At 43.2% G+C, this 25247-nt stretch overlaps 1 protein-coding gene across 1 annotated transcript in view; it reads left to right on the top strand.

Moving 5' to 3' along the window:
* The window catches only part of MPPED1 (metallophosphoesterase domain containing 1), a 141888-nt gene that overhangs the window by 56953 nt on the left and 59688 nt on the right, over window positions 1–25247 (top strand). Inside the window, exons 3-4 of the mRNA XM_073621948.1 lie at window positions 17335–17516; window positions 24194–24419. Coding sequence (XP_073478049.1) covers window positions 17335–17516; window positions 24194–24419 — 408 coding nt within the window. The remainder of the gene's footprint in view (window positions 1–17334; window positions 17517–24193; window positions 24420–25247) is intronic.

Here is a 25247-nt window from a genome sequence, read left to right as displayed (position 1 = left end):
CTTAAATGGGCGTGGCTTGGAAGGGGTGTGGTATGAGATGAATGAGGGATAGAGGGAGAAAGAAAGAGGGAGAGAAAGAAAGAGGGAGAGAAAGAGAGAGAGAAAAAGACAGAAAGAAAGAGGGATGGAGGGACAGCAGGCCCAGATCCTACACAATAGAAATATGTGTATTCCAGAAAGTTTAACAATCAGCAGATAAAGATACTCCAAACACCTGGTGTTAGCACGTCAATCATCCTGGCACCAAGGTTGGTATGGTGTCAGGATGATTGAAGTGCATTATTTATATTATTACATTGTAATATAGAATGAAATTATTCAACTCACCATAATGCAGAATCAGTGGAAGCCCTGAGTATGTCACCTGCCACGTCGCCTGCCACCAGATGCCATCAAGTGCCCCCAGCAGAGTCCTTCTTTACATCAGGCATTCCCAGCGGAGCCCCGCCTTACATCAGGCATTCCCAGCGGAGTCCCCCCTTACATCAGGCATTACCAGCAGAGTCCCCCCTTACATCAGGCATTGCCAGCGGAGCCCCCCCTTACATCAGGCATTGCCAGCGGAGCCCCCCTTACATCAGGCATTGCCAGCGGAGCCCCTCCTTACATCAGGCATTGCCAGCGGAGTTCCCTCTTACATCAGGCATTGCCAGCAGAGTCCCACCTTACATCAGGCATTGCCAGAAGAGTCCTCTCTTACATCAGACACTGCCAGCAGAGTCCCCCCTTACATCAGGCATTGCCAGCGGAGTCCCCCCTTACATCAGACACTGCCAGTGGAGTCCCCCTTACATCAGGCATTGCCAGCGGAGTCCCCCCTTACATCAGGCATTGCCAGCGGAGTCCCCCCTTACATCAGGCATTGCCAGCGGAGTCCCCCCTTACATCAGACATTGCCAGCAGAGTCCTCCTTTACATCAAGCATTGCCAGCAGAGTCCTCCCTTACACCAGGTATCCCCCAATGCCGAGCCCCTCCTTTCCTTACATCAGGCATTCCCAGCAGTGGAGACTCTCTCCGCCACCATTACTAAACAGAATAGGGCAAAATAGCCGGGTGGCTGCCACTAGCAATCGAGCTGCGGTGCTGCCCACCCCTGCCCCTTCCCACATCAGGTCACAGACAGATGACAGTGGGGCAGGAGGTTGGCGGTGACCCAGCTTAAATTCTATTGGCAGCCACCCGGCCATTACATAACAGTAATTGTTTGTTTTGGTCTTCGGGAAAATGGCGGCCGGTGGAGACATTGTCTCCATCGGCCACGGACCTCTAGCGGCGGCTGAAAAAAAAAAAACGTGAAAATAAGAATTTCCCGGGACATTTCCCGGGAATGGCGAAATCTGGGAAAAGGGTCTAAATCCCGGCAATGTCCAGGGAAATTCAGGACAGTTGGTCAGCATGCCATACGCACATCTGTTGAATGTAGATATGCCTCTGCATGTGTGTGCACGATCAGGGCATGGTAATCGGGTGAACAATTGATCAGACTGATTAGAGTGTGTGTGTTTATTCACTGTTAGGACAGCCTGTGGAGATTACTGGAAACAACAAATAAACGGATAGGGGACTTTAAAGGTACATTTTGTATGAAAAAAAAAAAATATGTATACCAAGATCTAAAAAGTTAGTTCGTTTATTACAAGAAATTGATAAAAAGTAGAGAATACAGTGTAAAACACAGTCATAGGTATATACACATTTGCCTATTAATGACAGTGATCTGTAGTCACATACAAATACAACTAGTGCGTCCACAATATTCGATATGTTTCGCCGGTGTGGCTTCATCAGGAAAACGGGAGTACGCTTTATCTAATAACCATAAGAACATACATTTTTTCACAGCTTTAGGTGTATAGAGAGAAAAAAGAAAGAATGTGATATTAATACATGACAATTTTGTGTTACATATTATAAACATATGCATAAATGTAAAGAACGTAACTGAAAAAAAAAAAAAAAAAAACACCCCAAGCCAACCCCCAACCGCTAAGCCCCCACTCCCAAATACCACCGACCACCCCGACCCCACATATAAAAATCCTCCCATACCTTGGAGGGTGAGAGTGTATTCAAATGGTGGTACTCCTGGGCAGATGGGCACTCCCTGACCTCACTCCGGTTCAAAACGTAGCCAAATCACCCGTAGGGAGGGATGTAGCTAATGTTCAAAAACTTATAGTAATACCTGTAACACGTAACGTGTATAAAAATATCTTTGAGATTTCAGGAGGGGAGCAAATAAACATGAACCGTACTCACCTCCAATAAAAGCGTTGCACAAATGTATAAACATACTGGGGGCTCAAGTGGGCGAGGCAGGTAAATAGTCCTTGATTACATACTGGCATAGAAGAATTTCACTTATTTAAAAATTATTCTATTATTTAATGCCAGTGTCCCCTATTGTGAAAACCCCCCCACCCGCCAACGGTCACTAAGAATCATAAGATGGTGGAGGCACACAGGGCAGAAAAATGGACGGTAAACACAGCCGATGACCAGGTGGAAAGGCAGCAAAACTGAACCTATATGTAAACCAGCAAAAGAAAAAAGAAAAGAAAACATAAGTGGGCTGATTACACCAAAGCATAAAAGGGGATTAATGATCCATTGGTCCAGAGAATTTACCTATAAAAGCGTCGCCTTTGTCTCAAGAGCTCCCAGGAACTCCCAGCATGGCCACCACCATGACGGGTTTAAATATCCAACCCCGTTGGCACCAAAACGCGGTGTGTGACGTCACGCTATGGTGACGCAAACGCGGACACAACGTGAGGGTGCATGAGACACAGAGTGTCACCGGGATACCGGAAGTGTGTTATTGCCGGTACGCGCTACAGGACCACACCGCAAGGATGCAGTGCAGACAACACCCGGATGATGATGATTCATCTCCGGGTGTGAGTGTCTGTGTGCTGTAATGATGTTGTACCCCGGGGGGACTGTGTCACATAGGAACCCTCAGAGCGGACATGCAGCAGAACCGGAAACCCCATATGAGGCACCCAATCTCACTGCACATCCTCGGGCGTCCAAACGATCTAAGGCAAGGGAACTGGAGCATGTACAGGGCAGCACACCTGCATGGAGCAGGGGGAAGGAAAAAAAAGGAGTGCATGAATAGAAGTAAATATAAGGCAGTACAGCGCTTTAAATTAAACTAATATCATAAAAACTAAAAGAACTGAAAAAGGCCATAATAACTTTGTGGAAGAAGTCCAAACAGGCACTGATAAGCTTCCAGTGTTGAGAATAAAGAAAAACACAATAAAAGGTGACTTCTGTGACACCCTCCACCAGCATAAGGATTGGCCCCTCACCTCATGTAATGGACCCCTGAGTGAATCAGTCAGGTCTCATACAGCATTCCCATTACTGGGTCAGTAAGCACACATTGAAACTTGCAGTGGAGGGACAGTCTGAATATAAAATCCTCTTCAACTCCAATCCGCACATGCATGTAATAAAATAAGCAATATCTAGTGCTCTCTGTATATCATATCATAGGTTTGTTTATTTAAAATAGAATAAAAACTCACAAGCGTAGCACTGTGCCTCAGTGCTAAGGATCAAAGCAGTCATAGAAACGGCATGTCTGCGGGAATCAGCATCGGGACGCGGGTGATGTCACGAACGTATCATGTGATGTCCGTACGCGTTACGTCCCATAAAGTAGGCGGGACTTCATCAGCGGTGATGTATGAACGTACTGCACCCATTAATATAACTAAAGTCAGCTGATCCGCTTAGCCAATAGCTACCAATGCTAGGTCGTCACCATAGTAACTCCCAAGCTACGGAGCGCTGACAATAACAAGCTGATTCCCCATTGAACTTGACATAGTACAAAAATACTTGTAAACAATAAATGAAAATAGATTGAATAAATAAAAATAGAACACCGTAGCACCAGCGTCCCTGCTAATTCCCTCAGACCACCACAATTAATGACAAATGACAAGTAAAATAACAAAATTAACCTACTTAGTATACAGCAAAAATTATCATAAAAAACATTAACGATCAGAAATAAAACAATTTATACCGAATCCGACATTTAAGCCCTTTGTGTCATGGATCCAATAAGATTCCCTGTGACTAATTTGTCGCAGGAAATTGCCCCCTCTCCAGTGTTTGGTCACTCGTTCAATGCCCCAGAACTGGAGACATTTGGGTTTTTTATTATGAACCAATCTATAATGCTTCGATACATTGTGCGTTTTTAATCCATTTTTTATGTTGTTTACATGCTCCCCCAGCCTAACATGGAGGCCACATCCACATTGGAGCAATGTCACCCCCATGTCCCTGTTGGGGTAAGTGCTCCAAACTAAAGAAGCCAATAAATTTGAGGTTAAAGTTGTGGTATAGTCCTACATGGCGGTTAATGGGTGTTTCCATTCTGTGTTTCGAGATAAGAGATACATGATCTCTTATTCTGCATTAAAGAGGGCGCTTTGTTTTGTCTATATAAAAGGCTCCACAGGAGCACTTCATTATATAGACTGAGCCCACTGACTGGCAGTTGGTCCTATGTATGGGGGTCCATGACCTGTTATCCGGAAGTGTAACACTTCTTCCCTCAAGAATGAAGGAACAGAAGTTGCACCTACCACAACGATACGTACCACGAACTTGAGGTCTAGTTGTATCAGTACCTACATAGTGGCTGGTCACTAGAATGTCCTGTAAAGATCGGGACCTTTTGTATGTAATTTCCGGGTAAGGCTTGACAAATCTTGAGATTCTGTGATCGGCCGTCAATAAGTAACAACATTTTTTGTAAATGTTCCGTATTTTTGTGTGTTGTCGATTGTATTTGGTTATGATATGTGTGGAGGTTATTGATGTGTCTTGCCTCGGTTTGTACAACAAAGCATGCCTGCTCTGGCTGTTCACCTTGTTGAACGCCTTCTTTAGGCATGTCCTGCGATAACCTCTGATCAGGAGTCGGTCGCGCAGCATATCCGCTTCCCTTTTAAAATCATCTGACACGCAAAAATTGACTATACAATATGCTTTTGATCAGCCCCTCAGGATGCGAGCTAGTAGCATGTAGCAAACCATTGCCCGCTGACGGTTTTCTGTATAGAGTAGAGCACACTACTCCTGATTTGTTTAGAAAAATCTCCACATCTAGGAAAGTAATCCTGGACTGATCAAAGGCATAAGTGAATTACAAATTGTATGTATTGATTTGCAAACTTTCCAAAAATTTCAATAAACTTCCTTTTGATCCTGCCCACACCATAAGGACATCGTCAATATAACGGTTCCATGATAATATCTGACTCTTCTCTGCTGATCTGGACTCACCCAAAAACAGGTCACGTTCCTACCCCCTCCAGGTACAGGTTTGCGTATAAGGGGGCACATAGCAACAACCTGTACCTGGAGGTAGTGGGAACCCTTGAAAGTGAAAATATTGTGAGTTAATATGAAACTCAGTAACTCTAGAACAAACTCATTGTATTTCCAAAAGTCGAGATCGCGTTCGGCCAAAAATTCATGTATGACATCCACTCTCCGTATAGAATTGTATAGGGCCTCTATATCTATCGCAACCAGCAAAGAGCCCGGAGGTATCTCAAGTCCATCTGTGATCTTCAGCAGTTCGATAGTATCTTTAACATATGTGAATAAGCCCTTGACATGTGGGTACAGATATTCATCAATCAGTTGACTTGCCTTCTTTGTCAAGGAGCCACAACCAGAAATTATGGGGCAGCCCGGAGGGCAAGACAGGCTTTTGTGCACTTTTGGTAGTGCGTAAAAAGTGGGGGTGGTAAAGTTAGTCACATTCAAGAATTCTAAAGTTTTTTGATCTATAATGCCCCTGTTTTTTGCCCTCGCTATGATGTCTCCATACTTATTCCTGTAGTAATTGATATGGGACGCTGGGGCTGGCCTATACCAAGTTGTATTTAGAATGATATCATAACACATTTTCTCGTACTGGTCCGTGTCCATAATAACAAGATTGCCCTCTTTATCAGATGACTTTATCACAATCATTTTATTAGAACTGCAGATGTGGAGATTACCGATCTTCCGGTAAAATGTGCTTGTTCTAGAAACATTATGATAGAGATCATTCATTAAAAGTGTAAAAAGTAAACTCAAATTCAATTTTTCAGTTTTTTAATCATTATACTTCACTGTATACCATTTTTTGAAGCAAGTAATTGTAGCACCCTCTACTTAGGTAAGTGCTAGAGTTAGGATTTTTGTGAGAGCAGGTACATTTAAGCAGGCCTAGCTGTTTGTTTTGATCTGTGTGGGCTGGGAGTGGCCTAGAGCAGTGGCTGATGACTCACAGACAGCATCACTTCACTGTCCCCTCCCTCTTGCTTCTAGAAGATTCTAGAGGAAGAGGAGGGGATGTGGGGAGGAGCAATCCGGGGTGTCTCAGGGAGCCCTGACCAATCCCCACTTGCGGGTACCTGCGGGTGGGACTGTGCTGAGACAGTGCCCTTTAGTAGGACATTGGCTACAAACTTTATTGTTGCTACTGGCAACCACCAGAAAAGTCAATGGTCATCAGTTCCCAGTTGCTCGGGCACAGTCGGTGCCGAGCGACATGCCTGGACAAGTCCTGCTAGCATCAGCATGCCCAAATTCAGTTTGTTTAACAAGGGGTTACAGCAGCATGCCCAGGGAGGAGTCTGCCTATCAGTTCCACAGGCGCCAGCCAGTCTGGAAGTGAGGGGGTGGTGCCATGCCCTGGAGGAGACAAAAAGTTTCCTGCATGCAGCAGACACCACGAGGCAGAGGAAGATGACGGAAGGTAGCTGGCTGCTACCCACCTTAACCTGGATGCCTGAAAAGCCCCTTGCCATCCTAGTCCAGAGGGAACCAGTGTCAGAGGAAGGTGCGCCTTCAGGTGAGCTGGACAGGGAGAGCGAGGGCCAGATCATTGATTGGGGTTCCCCCAGACTACAAGCCAAATTTGGGTCCCTGGAGAGAATGGCAGAGTGGTCTTCCCCTAGTGAGAGCCCAGAGGAGGAATGGGAGACAGGAGGTTCCCAGGTCCTGGAAGTCCAGTCTGAGAGTGGAGATAGACCAGAGCCAGTGGAGGGACCCGAAAAAGCTGCAGGAACCCTGACCAGTAGCAGGCAGCTCTTCTTACACAGGCTTTCTACCACCCAGACCAGAGCACCCATCTACCATCAGTGGGTCATTAGGGCCCAGGACACCTGTGTTCTGCCGGGGAAAGGAAACCCTAGAGAATTACCACGGTTTTCCAGATCCCAGCGAGAAGTACAGCCCTGGAGGTAGCCCTGGAGTGGGGCCTGGACTTTCCATATGTCCCTCCCCAGATTATGGACATTGTGAACAACTGCGGGTGCCGGAGAGTGAGGTCTGGGCCCATTTTAAAGACATTCAGGGTGAATGGTGGCAAGGGTGGCAAGGGAGATCCATCTACGGAGACCGAGTACGCAGGTCGGCCCACGCAGAGCTATTCGGTCTCCAGTCAGGAAGAAGGAGGGAACCGGAAGAGATTGCCCGATCCTCGCTTTTACACTTAAGAGGACTGTGAGGAGCCACAATGTGTGTAAACATAGACTGCAGTGGATTGGCAGAATGTGTCCTTTTTCTCTGATTGCAGGAACAAACCAGCCTGCCACCCTTTGTGCCCGATGGAGGAACTTTCCCAATGCAAGGAAATTTGGGTGAGGTTTGTTCCTACATTAACTTTCAAGGAGCCTGTTTGTCCGGGGAGGGGCCCCTCCCATCAGGAACTTCGGAAAAGAACTATCCACCCTGTATACATGTTTTTTTCTTCCCTATGGTTTCTGTTAGCAGGTTATAGCCCCCTCCTGACAGAACAAGACAGAAAAAAATAATGTGTGTGCTATATTGAATTCATTTCTTGAAATTTCTGTTGGTAGGATGCTAACCCCCTTCCAACAGAAATCGTGTACAGATAGATCTGAAGTGTAGGACATTGTTATTTTTGTTTTCTCTTAAGTTCTTCTCAGATGGGACAGCTGTGCATCCCCGCCAGCTGGAGACAAGAATTTCCTGCAGGCACAGTATCTTTCTCGAGGGAGAGATGCTCTGGCTCAAATGTGTATATGTATGTGCTATTGTTAGCTGCAGGGACCTGTAGTCTGACGTGTATTATATTCTCTGTGCAGATGTAAATACCTACCAGAAATCTTCATATATTTTTGTACGAAATTTATTTGCACAGTTCCCCATTCATGTTGTTTCCCTTTTCCCCATCCATTTTATTTTATGGGATGCCCTTGCTCCTGGGCCCAGGAGCCATTTTTGAAGATTTCCCAGCTGCGGGACCAGCTGAATTTTGGTGGGGGGTGAATGTAGCACCCTCTACTTAGGTAGGTGCTAGAGTTAGGATTTTTGTGAGAGCAGGCAAATTTAAGCAGGCCTAGCTGGAAGTTAGGCCTGTTTGTTTTGATCTGTGTGGGCTGGGAGTTGCCTAGAGCAGGTGCTGATGACTCACAGACAGCATCACTCCATTGTCACCTCACTCTTGTTTCTAGAGGATTCTAGAGGAGGAGGAGGGAAAGTGGCGAGGAGCAGTCTAGGGTGTCCCAGGGAGCCCTGACCAATCCCCGACTAGAATTGGCAGGGGGCAGGCCTCCTTGTAATACCTAGAGTAAGCCCAGTGCCTGAAGAGGGCTTACTGGGAACAGTAGTCCACCATAGGACAGCTAGCACTAAAGACTTCCTATTCTATTTTTGTTACACTAAAGGGGATACGCGGTCCCTGCCTGCAAAAGGCAGCTGCTGAGGCCTGACTGAGTCAGGGTTGGGCCTACCCATGTGCTAGCTGTGCCTGGAATAAAGTGTTGTGCAGGAGAGAGAGAGACAAAGTAACAGTCTGCAAGCAAGAGATGTGCTGAAGGAGACTGGAGTGGCCAAGTATGTATTGTTGTCCCAAATGATTGATATACAATCAACCAATTGCTTGTTCTACTGGGCATCCCATATATTCCTATCCCTATCCAAGTTCAAATCCCTCAATAAAAATACAAAACAATCATATGGACTGTTCATTGTCTCAAAAGTGACTGGAAAATAAATGCCAGGTCGGGCAGGGTGACAGGTGGGCCACATCACTTAGCAGCCCCTACGGGGATACCGCTACATAATTTTTTATGAATGCTTTACAATATTTCTTACCAGGAGATTCTGCCAGCTTCAGCATGTCCTGTTACAGGCTGAAAACACTAAGCCACTTCCTTGCACTTAGCAGCAGCGTGCCATGTACACTCCTTTAGTTGGGCCATTGGGCTGTCTATCAGGTCTGTATGTGCCGCCTGCCTCTACCGCCAACCAAGGAAGCACCACCCAGTAATGGATCAACAGGTTAAAAATAAACAAAAATAAGCAAAAAGCTCTGTGTTAAAGCTAGAGTTAGCAATAGACTGTGCCATATATGTAATTTTGTACTTAGTTCATAGTTCCATGATTACATAGTACATAGTTACATAGTAGGTGAGGTTGAAAAAAGACACAAGTCCATCAAGTCCAACCTATGTGTGTGATTATGTGTCAGTATTACATTGTATATCCCTGTATGTTGCGGTCATTCAGGTGATTATCTAATAGTTTCTTGAAGCTATCAATGCTCCCCGCTGAGACCACCACCTGTGGAAGGGAATTCCACATCCTTGCCACTCTAATGCCCCGTACACACGGTCGGATTTTCCGATGGAAAATGTCCGATCGGAGCACGTTGTCGGAAATTCCGACCGTGTGTGGGCTCCATCGGACATTTTCCATCGGATTTTCCGAAACACAAAGTTGGAGAGCAGGAGATAAAATTTTCCGACAACAAAATCCGTTGTCGGAAATTCCGATCGTGTGTACACAAATCCGACGGACAAAGTGCCACGCATGCTCAGAATAAATAAAGAGATGAAAGCTATTGGCCACTGCTCCGTTTATAGTCCCGACGTACATGTTTTACGTCACCGCATTTAAAACGATCGGATTTTCCGACAACTTTGTGTGACCGTGTGTATGCAAGACAAGTTTGAGCCAACATCCGTCGGAAAAAATCCTAGGATTTTGTTGTCGGAATGTCCGAACAAAGTCCGACCATGTGTACGCCCTATTACAGTAAAGAACCCTCTATGTAGTTTAAGGTTAAACCTCTTTTCTTCTAATTGTAATGAGTGGCCACGAGTCTTATTAAACTCTCTTCTGCGAAAAAGTTTTATCCCTATTGTGGGGTCACCAGTACAGTATTTGTAAATTGAAATCATATCCCTTCTCAAGCGTCTCTCCTCCAGAGAGAATAGGTTCAGTGCTCGCAACCTTTCCTCATAACTAAGATCCTCCAGACCCTTTATTAGCTTTGTTGCCCTTCTTTGTACTCGCTCCATTTCCAGTACATCCTTCCTGAGGACTGGTGCCCAGAACTGGACAGCATACTCCAGGTGCGGCTGGACCAGAGCCTTGTAGAGTGGGAGAATTATCGTTTTATCTCTGGAGTTGATCCCCCTTTTAAGGCATGCCAATATTCTGTTTGCTTTGTTAGCAGCAGCTTGGCATTGCATGCCATTGCTGAGCCTATCATCTACTAGGACCCCCGGGTCCTTTTCCATCCTAGATTCCCCCAGAGGTTCTCCCCCCAGTGTATAGATTGCATTCATATTTTTGCCACCCAAATGCATTATTTTACATTTTTCTACATTGAACCTCATTTGCCATGTAGTCGCCCACCCCATTAATTTGTTCAGGTCTTTTTGCAAGGTTTCCACATCCTGCAGAGAAGTTATTGCCCTGCTTAGCTTAGTATCGTCTGCAAATACAGAGATTGAACTGTTTATCCCATCCTCCAGGTCGTTTATGAACAAATGAAATAGGATCGGTCCCAGCACAGAACCCTGGGGAACCCCACTACCCACCCCTGACCATTCTGAGTACTCCCCATTTATCACCACCCTCTGAACTCGCCCTTATAGCCAGTTTTCAATCCATGTACTCACCCTATGGTCCATGCCAACGGACCTTATTTTGTACAGTAAACATTTATGGGGAACTGTCAAATGCTTTTGCAAAATCCAGATACACCACGTCTACGGGCCTTCCTTTATCTAGATGGCAACTCACCTCCTCATAGAAGGTTAATAGATTGGTTTGGCAAGAACGATTCTTCATGAATCCATGCTGATTACTGCTAATGGTTCTTATTGCTAAAATCTTGTATATAGTCCCTTATCATCCCCTCCAAGAGTTTACATACTATTGATGTTAGGCTAACTGGTCTGTAATTCCCAGGGATGTATTTTGGGCCCTTTTTAAATATTGGTGCTACATTGGCTTTTCTCCAATCAGCTGGTACCATTCCAGTCAGTAGACTATCTGTAAAAATTAGGAACAACGGTCTGGCAATCACTTGACTGAGTTCCCTAAGTACCCTCGGATGCAAGCCATCTGGTCCCGGTGATTTATTAACGTTAAGTTTCTCAAGTCTAATTTTAATTCTGTCCTCTGTTAACCATGGAGGTGCTTCCTGTGTTGTGTCATGAGGATAAACACTGCAGTTTTGGTTACTGAAGCCCCCCGATTCACTCGTGAAGACTGAGGAGAAGAATAAATTCAATACCTTCACCATCTCCCCATCCTTTGTAACCAGATGTCCTTCCTCATTCTTTATGGGGCCAATATGGTCTGTCCTCCCTTTTTTACTGTTTACATACTTAAAGAATTTTTTGGGATTTTTTTTGCTCTCCTCCGCTATGTGTCTTTTATGTTCTCTCTTAGCCGTCCTAATTGCACCCTTACATTTCTTGTTGCATTCTTTATATAGTCTGAATGCTGAGGATGATCCTTCAACCTTGTATTTTTTGAAGGCCTTCTCCTTTGCTTTTATATGCATTTTTACATTGGAGTTAAGCCATCCAGGATTTTTGTTCGCTCTTTTAAATTTATTACCCAATGGGATACATTGGCTAATGCCCTTATTTAATATGCTCTTAAAGCAAACCCATCTCTCCTCCATATTCTTTGTTCCTAATATTTTATCCTAATTTATGCCTTTTAGCAAGGTTTGTAGTTTAGGGAAGTTGGCTCTTTTGAAATTCAGTGTCTTTGTATTCCCTTTATGTTTCCTATTTGTGTGATTTATACTGAAACTAATTGACCTGTGATCGCTGTTACCTAAATTGTCCCGTATTTCCACATCCGTGATCAGGTCTGTATTGTTGGTAATCAGTAGATCCAGTAATGTTTTATTTCTAGTTGGTGCGTCTACCATCTGACCCATAAAATTGTCCTGCAAGACATTAAGGAACTGGCGAGCCTTAAATGAATGCGCGGTTCCCTCCGCCCAGTCTATGTCTGGATAATTAAAATCCCCCATTATGATAACACTTCCCATCCTTGCTGCTAATCCAATTTGTGATAGGAGATCCGTCTCCACTTCCTCCCTTAGGTTAGTGGGCCTATAGCATACTCCAAGTATTATTTTCCTCTTAGCTTCATCCCTTTGGAGCTCTACCCATAAGGATTCCACCTCCTCTCTAGCTCCCTTAGTGATGTCATCTCTCACATTCACTTGTACATTATTCTTGATATATAGGCATACCCCTCCCCCTTTTTTACCCTCTCTATCCTTGCGGTATAGGGTATACCCGTGAATGTTTGCCAGCCAATCATGAGAGCTGTTGAACCATGTCTCTGAAATTCCCACAAAATCCAAATCCTCCTTGTACAACAGTATCTCTAATTCACCCATCTTGTCCGCCATGCTCCTGGCATTGGTGAACATGCCACATAGTTTAGACCAGTCGCATATTGTCCTCGTATTGGGTGTTTCGAGATTGCAACTAGGACTTGCTACTATACTCACCTTGTGTTTTTGTGCTTTGGTTAACCTACCACTAATGCCCCCAATACTACCCTCTGGAATATCTTCCGCACTGGCTATCTCTGTCTCTGGACCCTCCCCCCCATCGCCTAGTTTAAAAACCCCTCTAACTTTTTGGCCATTTTCATTCCCAGCAGATCTGCACCCTCCTCATTTAGGTGCAGTCCGTCCCTTCTATAGTACCGGTTACCGACTGAGAAGTCGGCCCAGTCCTCCAGGAACCCAAACCCCTCCTTACTACACCAGCTCTTCAGCCACTTGTTTACTTCCCTAATCTCCCTCTGTCTTTCTGGTGTGGCTCGATGTACCGGTAGTATTCCTGAGAATGATAAATCTCTTTCTACTGAAAAAAAAGTTGCTGTGAATGCTCCAGCAATCTTAGGGCTGGTTCACACCAGATGCTTTCCAGTGCTTTTTAAAAATGTATCCAGACTGTATGTACAGTAATTGCCATGTATTCCAATGGCCTTAGTTCATGCCAGTGCGGTTAGTCTCAGTGCTTTCAACAAAAGTACAACTTGCTGCACTTTTTTAGTGTCAAAACTGGCCTAAACACATGTAAATGCACTGCAAAGGATATTGAAAACTATTGTCCTAAGATTTTTCAGGTGTCAAGGTAAAAAAAACACATCTAAATGTGCATGCAAAAATGCATACAGAATGATGAAATTATGGTGTGAATCAGCCCTTATAGCTTGTTTAAACCCCTGTCACCTTCACTTTTGCTGGACAACTTGACCTGCATGTAAATGTGGGAAAAAAACACAATAAAAAAAAACAAAACAAAATAAACAACGGTGTGTGAAATAAAGTTACATTCATACACGGAATAATACTATACATAATACTGAATCAATATATGTTTTAGCTGCATAAAATCACCAAAATACAACACTTTTCATAAAATTGGGTCTTTATGTTAATTCTGGAAATCGGCAGACTCATTCAAGAGTGATGTAGTGAGTTCTGTTGGTAACGTTAGGATGGGCAATAACTATCAGAGGGTTACCGCTAACTTTCAGGCTATTGGCTACCTGGCTCCTGGGATTTAGTCCGGCTTTGGAGAGTCTACAGGTCTGACTACTAAAAAAACTGGTAGAGCCTTTGAATGCCTTTTTATCTCCTTTCCCTTTTATACAGAGATGGACGTATCTTGGGTAATAAAGCGGCATCCTCCACAAATTAAATCTCTTGAAAAGGAAATGCCAATAGCTGCCAATAAAATATGCAAAACAGGCTTTCTCACTTCACAAGGTAGAAGATGTTCTGTACTGAAGTTATTTTAATCTGTCACATCGAGGGAGTCTGCAGAAGGATTGCAGCTTGAAACAAATTTTAATAGTCGTCTGAAGCCGATTGCATGCATTTGTGGATTTTTATCACAGCTGCCAATAATAGCGTGTCATTTCTAGGGACTAAGGGTCTAGATATCACAGTGGACCTCTTTCAACATGCCTTTAGGGCACATTGGGATCAAGTTTTGGTCACTTTTATTATAAGGTATTTCAGTGTTTACAAATTTAGAAACTGATGGTTTATATATTTCTTTATATGTTAAGTAAGTAAAGGTGCTAAAATATCAAATCAGCTTTACGTGTTAAAGTCTTTTAAACGTTGTTTGATACATATTTAAATCTGAAGCTTGAACAACCAAAGTGCTTCTCCTGTGAACCTTGAAGATGAGTTGATACAAGCACAATGTTTGTAAACAAACATTGTGCTTATCTCGGTCTACTCCCCCTCCCAGCAGTGACTCAGTAGCTCAGTTTGGGTTTACGTTAAAAATTAGAAGGCTGGGAGGATGCCAAGTCACTGCAGGGAGGTATTTATATGGTGTGGGAGTGCTGAACTCTGTAAAGATTTATTGTAGCATGGTGTATTTCCTCAACATCTTGGAGACCTTAGCGAACATAAAAATTATGTCTCCTCTGTACTCATTCCACTGTACAGAGAGGTATGCTAAAGCTCTTATGTCCAATCAGACAGCTTTCTCCCTGTGACTGCAGAAAGTCATAGAGGAACCAAATTCCTCACAACTCTCTTCCCCTTTTGCATTGCTGCTTCGGTCGAGTGCAATCTACAGTAGGCGACACAAACTGCACCAACCTACATGTTTATGTCTCATCTTGGGCTTCTTGAGGTCACGCTTACCTGATTTCTATCTTTATCAAGTACAGGCCTTAAGAAGCCAACCATCTATGCCTCCAATTCAATACAGTAACATTTTAAGCACTTGTCTATTTTAACATAGATCTGTAGTCTATACATGATATTTCTACCACTTAGGTTACATGAGTACATTGACTCTATGTCGCCTGCAATTTTGTACCATGAATAATCCCTCTATGTCATGGGTGCTCAACCTGTGGCCCTCCAGCTGTTGCAGAACTAAAAGTCCCATCATGCCTCTGCTTTTGAAAATGGAACTGTCCGCCTTGCAAGGCCTCATGGGACCAGAGGTGGCTGGTGCTCAAAATTTTTGGGGGGAGCGCAAACAAACTGAAAAAAACCCCCATCAATTGCAGCCTCACTGTGCCCATCAAACGCAGCCACTGTGCCATCAAACGCAGCCACTGTGCCATCAAACGCAGCCACTGTGCCATCAAACGCAGCCACTGTACCATCAAACGCAGCCACTGTGCCCATCAAACGCAGCCACTGTGCCCATCAAACGCTGCCACTGTGCCATCAAACGCAGCCACTGTGCCATCAAACGCAGCCACTGTACCATCAAATGCTCCCACTGTGCCCCATCAAATGCTCCCACTGTGCCCCATAAAATGCTCCCACTGTGCCCCATCAAATGCTCCCACTGTGCCATCAAATGCTCCAACTGTGCCCATCGAATTCTCCCACTGTGCCCATCTGCTCGCCACTTACCCTGTTTCATGGGGCAGCAGGTGATGGCGGCAGGCGGCGAGCGATGTCCTCGATGTCTTTTTCTCCCGTCCTCTCCTATGATTGGATGCCTGATAGGCGTCCAATCACAGTGCCTGTCATTTCAGCCAATCAGGTGACGGGTAACAGACCCGAGCACCTGATTGGCGGAGAGGCGGTTCAGTGTTAGGAAAGCGAATATTTATTCGCTTTTCTAACACAGCTGGGTAAACTGCAAGTGCCAAGCATGGCGCTCGCTATTTACCCTTTTTGATGCCTATTAGAGCCTATGGCTCTAATCAGGTGCTTCAAAAACACCTCCCTGCTGCTGTAATTCAGGCCCCGGCTCTCCCGAAAAGGTGTCGGGTGGCTGAATAGGGGGTGGCAGCGGCGGCCATAGATAGATTCATGTAATGCATGAATCTATCTATTGGTGATAGAAGGGGTGTCTGGAGAGAGGGGGCGGCCTTATGGACGCAGCGCCACTGCATGGGACTTGTAGTTTCGCAACAGCTGGAAGGCCACAAGTTGAGTACCTATGCTCTATGTATTGTGTGCATTTCAAACAGTTTTTTGGGGTTCAACACTTCCCCTTCATCATGGCTTATAAGATCACGGTAGCTGGGAGGGAGTTGAAGGCATTAGGCCCTGGAGTGCAGTTATAGAGATGGACTTGATGTGGACAGGATATTATAGGCTGTCTGTCCTTAGGTGCCCATACGATCCTGTCCACAACAACACTGTCTCTGTAACTGCAGTCCAAAACCAAATTCCTTTAATTCTCTCCTAGCTACTATTGTCTTATAAATCCTGATGAATGAGGATTGGGGTGTTCAACCCTGAAACGTGTTGGATTTTTTAATATGAAATAAACTTTTTGATGGCCTGTACATACTAGTGTGTGACACCCTCATGCTTCTTATGCCCCGTACACACGACCAGAAATTCCACCAGCAAAAGTCCGATGTGAGCTTTTGGTCAGAAATTCCGACCGTGTGTATGCTCCATCGGACTTTTGCTGGCGGAATTTCTGTCAGCAAAAGATTGAGAGCAGGTTCTCTATTTTTCCAACGGAAAAAGTTCCTATCAGAAATTCCGATCGTCTCTAGCAATTCCGACCTGCAAAATTCCTACGCATGCTCGGAAACAATTTGATGCATGCTCGGAAGCATTGAACTTCATTTTCCTGGCTCGTCGTAGTGTTGTACATCACCGCGTTCTTGACAGTCGAAAGTTCAGAGAACTTTTGTGTGACCGTGTGTATGCAAGGCAAGCTTGAGCGGAATTCCGTTGGAAAAACCATCCAAGGTTTTTCTGACGAAAATTCTGATCGTGTGTACGCGACATAACACTACTGGGAAGGAAGCACATCAGAACAGGACACTTCAATCTGCAGCTTCAATATGTCTAAACAGACACAATGGCCTTATATAACGGACTGTCTTCTAACCTGAAAAGAAATGCTTTTTGGCAGAATTGTAGTATACAAATGCCAAGCTAGGATACAGCACCATTTGTTATCTGTACTATTGACTTAGTGAGCCTGCTATCCAGACTTTGAGGGATGTAAAGATTGCAGTTTACTAAATGCTTTCTCTTTCCCAGGGTGGATCCTGTACCCCATGATGCCCCCAAACCACCTGGCTACACCCGATTTGTCTGTATTTCTGATACCCACTCAAGAACCGATCTCATGCAGATGCCATATGGGGACGTTCTAATACACGCTGGAGATTTTACAGAGCTCGGACTGCCTAGTGAAGTGAAAAAATTTAATGACTGGCTGGGTGAGTGGAATCTGGGTATTCATTTCTGCAGTTAATTCAACGCTTTTAGTGGTCAAGTGCACTAATGCCAAGCGGTCAGTGCACAAGAGAGCCTTCCTGAATCTTCTGGGAAATGAGGTGGTGGGGATTCCTCTAAAAATAGACTGAACTAGAAAGCACCTACTGTATGTTTATTGCTGTCAGAGCCAAAATTGTCCTTGATAGTAAAGGGTCAGGTCAATCAAAATGATACTCTAGCTAAGGGGAGCTTAGTTAGTTGAGACAGTCTCTGATTTCTTATGGGTCTTTGATGCTCCAACAGTGAGAACTCCCTGCAATAACTCCCTTCACTGTTCCTGTTTGGGTGTTCCTGTCCACTTTTGTGTTGTCTAGTTATATTTTCCATGAATAAAATAAAAAAATATCCAGCAGAGATGGTGGGAACCCCTCTCAATGGGCACGGCAGGTGTTTAAATCTGGAAACTCAGCACAGGGATGGTGGGATCCCCTCATAATTGGCACAGCAAGTGTACAGGCCCAGGAACTCAAATGTAGGGATGGTGGGAGCCACTGATAATGGGCACAGCAAGTGTACAGTCCTGGAAATTAAGTGCAGGAATGGTGGGAGACCCTCATAATGGGCACAGCAAGTGTGCAGACCTAGGAACTCAGTGCAGGGGTGGTGGGAGCCCCTCATAATGGACACAGCATGTGTGCAGACCCAGGAACTAAATGCAGGGATGGAGTCCCAAGGATATAAATGATCTGACTATTATCTGAAAAACACTCTCTATTATTTAGCAGCTGTATGCTCACATTACATTCTATATTTAATAAAGCAATATTTATACATATTCCTCTTTCTGCTATATTAAATACATTTTGAACATGTGGGAAGATTATTGGTATAAAAAATGAAGATAAGTAAATAATTTTTCATTAAAAACTCTGCCCATGAAACAGTTTTTTGTAGGCGTGAAGTTCTCAGTTCTAAATTTTGCATCAGATTTGTCCAGCTTTTATTAAAGACACTATTACTAAGATGACGTTTTTAATTTTTGTTGCCTTTTAGAAGTAAAAAAAATGTATAACTTTAAAGGACAAACTCATCTTTTATTGAATTTGTCTTTTAATTAATTCCTGTGCTTCCCTGATTGAAGTCAGTAAAATACTTACCTTCAGAACTGATCTGGCAATGTTCACTTTGTGGTCCTGGCTGGGGCAGCACAACCTTTGTAAAGAACACCTCCGGTCAGATAAACTTTATACTACAAATGCATGCCGCAGCCCAGTCCCTGCAGTCCTGTTGAATATAAACACAGATATTTATATTTTGGACACCTTGATAAATAATTCCACATCCCAATTAACAACTACATATCCTCCACTATATTTTTGTTAAAAGGAAGTACCAAACTGAAGCTAATGCCGCGTACGCACGACCGGATTTTCCGGCAGAAAAGGTCAGACGGAACGAATCCGTCGGACATTCCGACCGTGTGTGGGCTTCATCGGACCTTTTCTGTTGAAAAATCTGACGGACCTTAGAAATAGAACATGTTTCAAATCTTTCCGACGGACCCAATTCCTAGCCAAAAAAACGTTTGTCTGTATGCTAGTCCGACGGACCGAAAAGGATGCAAGGGCAGCTATTGGCTTCTGGCTATTGAACTTCCTTTTATAGTCCGGTCGTACGTCATCATGTTCAAAACGATCGGACTTTAGTGGGATCGTGTGTAGGCAAGTCCGTTTCGTCGGAACTCCGTCAAAGTCCTTCGGAGTTCAGCCCGACGAGAAGTCCGCTCGTGTGTACACGGCATAAGGCTCCATGCACACTGGGCTTAACAAAAAAAGCCAGTTCACATGTTTAGGCTTATTTAGGAGTATTTAGTGTTTTTTCTGCCAGAAATCCCTATTCAAAAATGCAAATAAGAAGGTTTTTTTTTTTCTACCTCTAAACGCAGAGTTTAAAATATGCCTCTAAACATCATAATGTGCATGGACACATAGAATAACATCGAGCTGCTTCTACAGGCAATAACAAAACTCCTGTAGAAGTGTTTTTTTTAAGCCAGTGTGCATGGACCCTAAAGGTCTGTCTTCCTTCTAACCATGTGTGCAAAGTATAGTAGTTAGAAAAGCTGCAGGCCTTGCATTTCAACGTGTAAGGATAAACTATACTGCCATTGTCGATGGACTTTTGTTTGAGTCAGAAATACTTCTTTCGCTATAAGGCTCCGTGCACACTGGGCTTAAAAGAATGTCTGTTCTCTTGGGAGTAAAAAAGCCCATATAGAGCATTTTTTGTACAAAGTCTAGACAAGTTTAGGAGAGTTTTACGTTCTTCCTGCCAGTAAGCTCCAATCAGAAACACGATCCAGATGGGGTTTTTTTTGCCTCTAAACATTCAACGAAATATGCCTCTTAACGTCCTAATGTGCATGGACACATAGGATAAGATTGAGTTGCTTCTACAGGCAGAACACAAAACTCCTGTAGAAGCAACATTTTTTAAGCCAGTGTGCACGGAGCCTTAAGTCAATGAGAATGCAAAAGCTCGGAAGGCTTGGAAGGAGATACAATGTAGGCCAGAAGGCGTTGAAATACATCTGTCAATGAATTCTGAATGATCTCTGAATTATCTTTAACTGATCACTAATGCAAAGAACTCAGACACAAGATGCATACTCCTATTACCATGTAGCGCAATCTAGTGTGCAACTAGTGCAGGTAAATGTATTTTGTTGACTCATGGTAGGTATGTGAGTCTGTTATTGGGTCAGGTTACTCCAGGTCAGGTTGAAGGGCTCTGCAGGACAGGTCTCTGATACCTCCACCTGGTTGTAGAGGAGTGGAGAAGCTTCAGGAAGTTAGTGGGCGGAGGGTAAGAGGTCCTGATCTGCATACTTGAGGGAATCTGGCCAATCCCCAGGCAGAAGGCGCTGGCAAGGTGGCTGGGTCAACCCTTAAATATGATGGAGCTTGAGTAGTGGAAGAGTCTGGTGGTAGATCGAGTGTGGCATGGGAGAATCTGGACAGTAGGAAGCTTGAACAGAAGTCTTGCCCAGTGCAGCAGCAATAGGGGAACTCAATATCCAGCGGCTCCTGTGGGGGGGGTAGCGCTATAAATACAAGCCCAAAGCCATCCGCACATGCCCTACGAAAGAAATTAAACTTTTGTTGCAGTGTGTCTCCGCAATGACCCAGTGCTGACTTCTGGGTAAAAAATGTTTTGGGTAACATGCATTAAAAAAAGATGTGTGTAGCAATTAAATATAATATGAAATATGTATATGATCTATATAGAAGAGACCAGGTACGTGCGGTGAGGTCAGCGGCTGGTGAGGCACTGGCTAGTATCAGAGCCAGATACACACAGGTTACATGCGCCGCAAACGTTAGAGCGAGAGCAAAAATTCTAGCACTAGATCTCCCCTAACTCTAAACATGTAACCTGTAAAAAATTTTAAAGGGTTGCCTATGGAGATTTTTAAGTATCGAAGTTTGGCACCATTCCATGAGTGTGCGCAATTTATAGCATGACATGTTAGGTATCTATTTACTTGGCGTAACATCATCTTTCACACTATACAAAAAAATCGGGCTAACTTTAGTGGGTTTTTTTCTTTTATATTCTTGAAGCATTTGAAAAGTTGCTGCGCAAATACCGTGTGACATTAAAAAGTTGCAATGACCACCATTTTATTCCCTAGGGTGTCTGCTAAAAAAATATATATAATGTTTGGGGGTTCTGAGTAATTTTCTAGCAAAAAAATTATGATTTTTACTTGTAGGAGACAAGTGTTAGAATTGGCCTGGGTGGCAAGGGGTTAAAGCAGACCTTTTTTTCATCTTTCCATAAATTAAATCTCCTGCGCTTGTTGTTTTAACTTTGGATAGTAAAACATTTTTTTTCTGCCAGTAAATACCTTATACAGCCCACTTCCTGTTTCTTGTCTGTTAAAAAGCCTAGGCTTATGACATCATGCACAGCTCTCTCTCTCATTCTCCTGGGAGTTTGCCAGGAAGGGGGATCATAAGAGGACCAATGAGAGCTGCAGAGCTGGAGGCATGCCTCTGTGTATCGATGTCTGCCAGTGACACGCAATCGCTCCTCAGAGAGCCAGAACAGGGATCTGTCAATGTAAACAGACAGATCCCCGTTCTGTCAGGGAAGTGTAGAGAGATCTGTTGTTCCTAGTGATCAGGAACAGCAATCTCTCTACTCCCTGTCACTACACTCCCCCCCCTTATAAACACCTCCCTAGGACACACTTAACCCCTTGATCGCCCCTCTAGTGTTAACCCCTTCCCTTCCAGTGTCATTTATACAGTAATCAGTGGCTATTTTTAGCTCTGATCGCTGTATAAATGTCAATGGTCCCAAAAAAGTGTCAAAAGTGTCTGATCTGTCCCCCGCAATGTTGCAAAATCACTGATCACTGCCATTACTAGTAAAAACAAATTATAATTATAAAAATGCCATAAATATATCCCCTATTTTGTAGACGCTATAACTTTTGCGCAAACCAATCCATATACACTTATTTTTTTTACCAAAAATATGTAGAAGAATGCATGTTGGCCTAAACCGATGAAGAAATCATTTTTTAAAAATTTTCAGGATCACAGTGTTGGAGAGTTAATTTTAGAGTGATCAAGCACAGATATTATGAACTTTAATTTTTGATAATTTATCACATATTTTTATTGTTTGCAATTTTTTTTTTTTTTTTGTGCACACTTTAATTGCATGAATTTGATCATATATTGGATGTTTTAATTTATTTATTCATGTAATTATTTATTTATTCATTAATTCACTCAAATATTGTGGTTCACATTTCATTTGATTGTTCAGTTAGCGCCCTTTTGATCTTTTTTCAAAAATGTAAACAAACAGGTAAAATAACTAAATACAGAATAGAATGAAGAATAAAGAAAGAGTAGAAAATCCAGTAAAAGTGTACATGGTTATATATAAATATAGGTAGTACAGATGTGCATCATGTCTAAATTGAGAATGTTAACGTTTTCTATTAACATTATACCAATGAGAGCATGGCTTCCAAAATGTATTTAAAAAATAAAATTTTGCTATTATAATAAGCTAGTGTTCTTATGTAGCTATAGTGAGTGTGAACTAGATTGATAACTTCCGACGTATCTAGTAATAGTTAAATGTGTTCCTAGTAAAAGGTGCCCTCTTAAAGTGTATATAAAGCCAAAACCTTTTTTTACATTTTGGAAAGAGTTAGGGAAGGTTTAAAGCCCCTGTCAGTTAATCTAAAAAATGTAAAAAATGGATTTGTAGCACCCCCTTATCTTTGGGAGATGGGACCCACATTTCAGATATCAGGGCGGAATCCTTAACTGTTTACGGGGTAGAAAAATATTAGTGACAGTCACTTTAGAATGATTATTAATTATATTACACACAATAAACTCAAATAATTTGAGCAATAATGTGAAAAATGACAAAGAAAAAAACTAAAGCAAAAAAACATAAAAATGATATATAAACCGCAATGTATCATGAAACAGTGCCACAAAATAAAAAAATATATTGGTTCACCAAAAACAATCCAAGTGTGAATAAATGAAAAATTACGTATTAATTATTAAATACTATCCAGGTGATATTGATCACAACAAATGAAAAAAAAAAGCAAATATAGAAAAAGTCCCATCACACACAGTGCAAATCAAAGTCAAAGTCCATAAGCATAATAAAGAAGCTGATCCAAGAATTGCGATGAAAACATCCAGTCTCCCAAGAGTTAAATGCACCCAAGTGAGTAATGAGGCTCCTTAGCGACTCAAATGACCACACCGGTGGTCTCACCAAGCATAGGGGATATTTATGGTCTCCCAACAACCTATACCGGCATCTGTAATGTTGGCTAGATCAGATCCAATGGACCCCCAAGCAGTACTGCGTTGAAAGTCAGGTAGGCTTAGTATGCTGAGCGGGGTGATGAAAACGCCAACTCCTGGGTGCGATCCTTCCTCATACTCTTCGGCTTCTATCAGTAGCTTGGCGGTTGTGATACAGGATTCATAAAGTGGGAAAACGGCCTGTGCACAGGAGACCGAGAGGCAGCACTGTTCTGTACAGAGATAAAGGCCTTTAAACTAGAACTGGCAATCTGTTCTCTTTAGATTGTAAAACACCGCCCGAGTAACCCTAGATGAGCCACCGGAACTGCCTGGAATGCCCACTGGCAGCAGCTTGTACCAGCTCTCCAGAACACTATTCAGCAGCAAAGTTTCCTCCCCTGGTGCTCTAGCTATGCAGACTATCTCTTCTAAGCCCAAACCCAGGCCCTTCTCCAGACAAGACCCTCCCCAGGCAGCAAGCCTGGGAGGCAAAGTCCTCCAACATAGCCTCCTCTACTGGCACAAATCCAAGAGACAAAGACCATTTGGAAGCTTCCTCCAAATATTTATATCTTTCCCCAGCTTGCACCACTACACAGCACTCAGTCAGCAATCAGCAAAACATTATATCAGACAGGTCTTTTTCCTGCAAATCTCTGGGAATGAAGCTACTGTGCAGAAAGAATATAAACAGTGGATGAGTTGCTCAGTTTCTGTAAGGAGTTTCAGAGTGTTTTATGTATTCAGATGTTTTCTTGGGGACTGGAAAATTCTGCTAGAAAGGCTGTCTAAGGTATTCTAATGTTTTTCTCTCTTAGGAAGTCTTCCATATGAATATAAGGTTGTCATAGCAGGAAATCATGAGCTAACATTTGACCATGAGTTTATGGCGGACTTAATCAAACAAGACTTCTACTATTTTCCTTCCGTGTCCAAGTTGAAGCCAGAGAATTATGAGAATGTCCAATCGCTGCTCACAAACTGCATCTATCTCCAAGATTCTGAGGTGACAGTGCGAGGATTCCGTATATATGGCTCCCCGTGGTAAGACCGATTTTCCAGTTTTGTTACTCCACCTGTGTGTGAAAGTTTAGTGACTAATGCAGCAAATTCAGTACAATCCTTTTTAACTTTATACTTTTTATTAAGTCATTTAATTCTTAGTCATTCTTCTTGTACTTCTGACAGTTTTCTTTCTGATAAAACCTTCTCTTTTAATTGACAATTGGATGTTTTAATTACACCAAAGGCCAGTCTTCCACTAGTGGCACCTCCTGAGGTCTTTAAAGCATATGCCCAACTATTTTCCCTTCTGTAGTATTGTGGGGCTTGTTGCTCATTAATTGTACATACAGGTGACAATTAAAATACAAACATATTGCAAACCTCAAAGAGTTAGTCCATCCTGATCTGGGGAAATAAACACCTTGTCAGTTGCTTCTATCTCTTGGGAACACTATTGGTGAGATCTCTACACTTGGTTGACACACCTACTGTTGTTATTTTCAGGGGCTCCCACAATCCCTGCTGATTTTTACATTTATTTTAGAATTATGGAGTGTAACAGGAGGAGCCAAACACACAAAAGGACGGCTTAAACTTCCAGGTGGCCAGGACCTGGGAGTTGTGATAGTGAGATCTCACTATTGGAGTATCCAAGATGAATCCAGGGAAAGACCCAGCCCACTAAGCACCACCTTTAATTAAAAAATCACTTTTTGGTGGACTGACTCTTTAATTGGTACGTTTGCTTTCCAAAGAACAAAAAAAAAAACTCCTTCCCCTTCTCCATCACCATCCTCATCAAATTGTAAAGCAGAGAAAGAGAGAGAGCGCACATCTGCCCTAGTGTGATACTGTTTATTAAGAATA

This window comes from Aquarana catesbeiana, linkage group LG03, assembly GCF_042186555.1.
Source record: "Aquarana catesbeiana isolate 2022-GZ linkage group LG03, ASM4218655v1, whole genome shotgun sequence".
In the NCBI taxonomy this organism is placed as follows: domain Eukaryota; kingdom Metazoa; phylum Chordata; class Amphibia; order Anura; family Ranidae; genus Aquarana; species Aquarana catesbeiana.
Note: the sequence above shows the minus strand (reverse complement) of the source record. Positions and strands in the feature narration are given on the sequence as shown.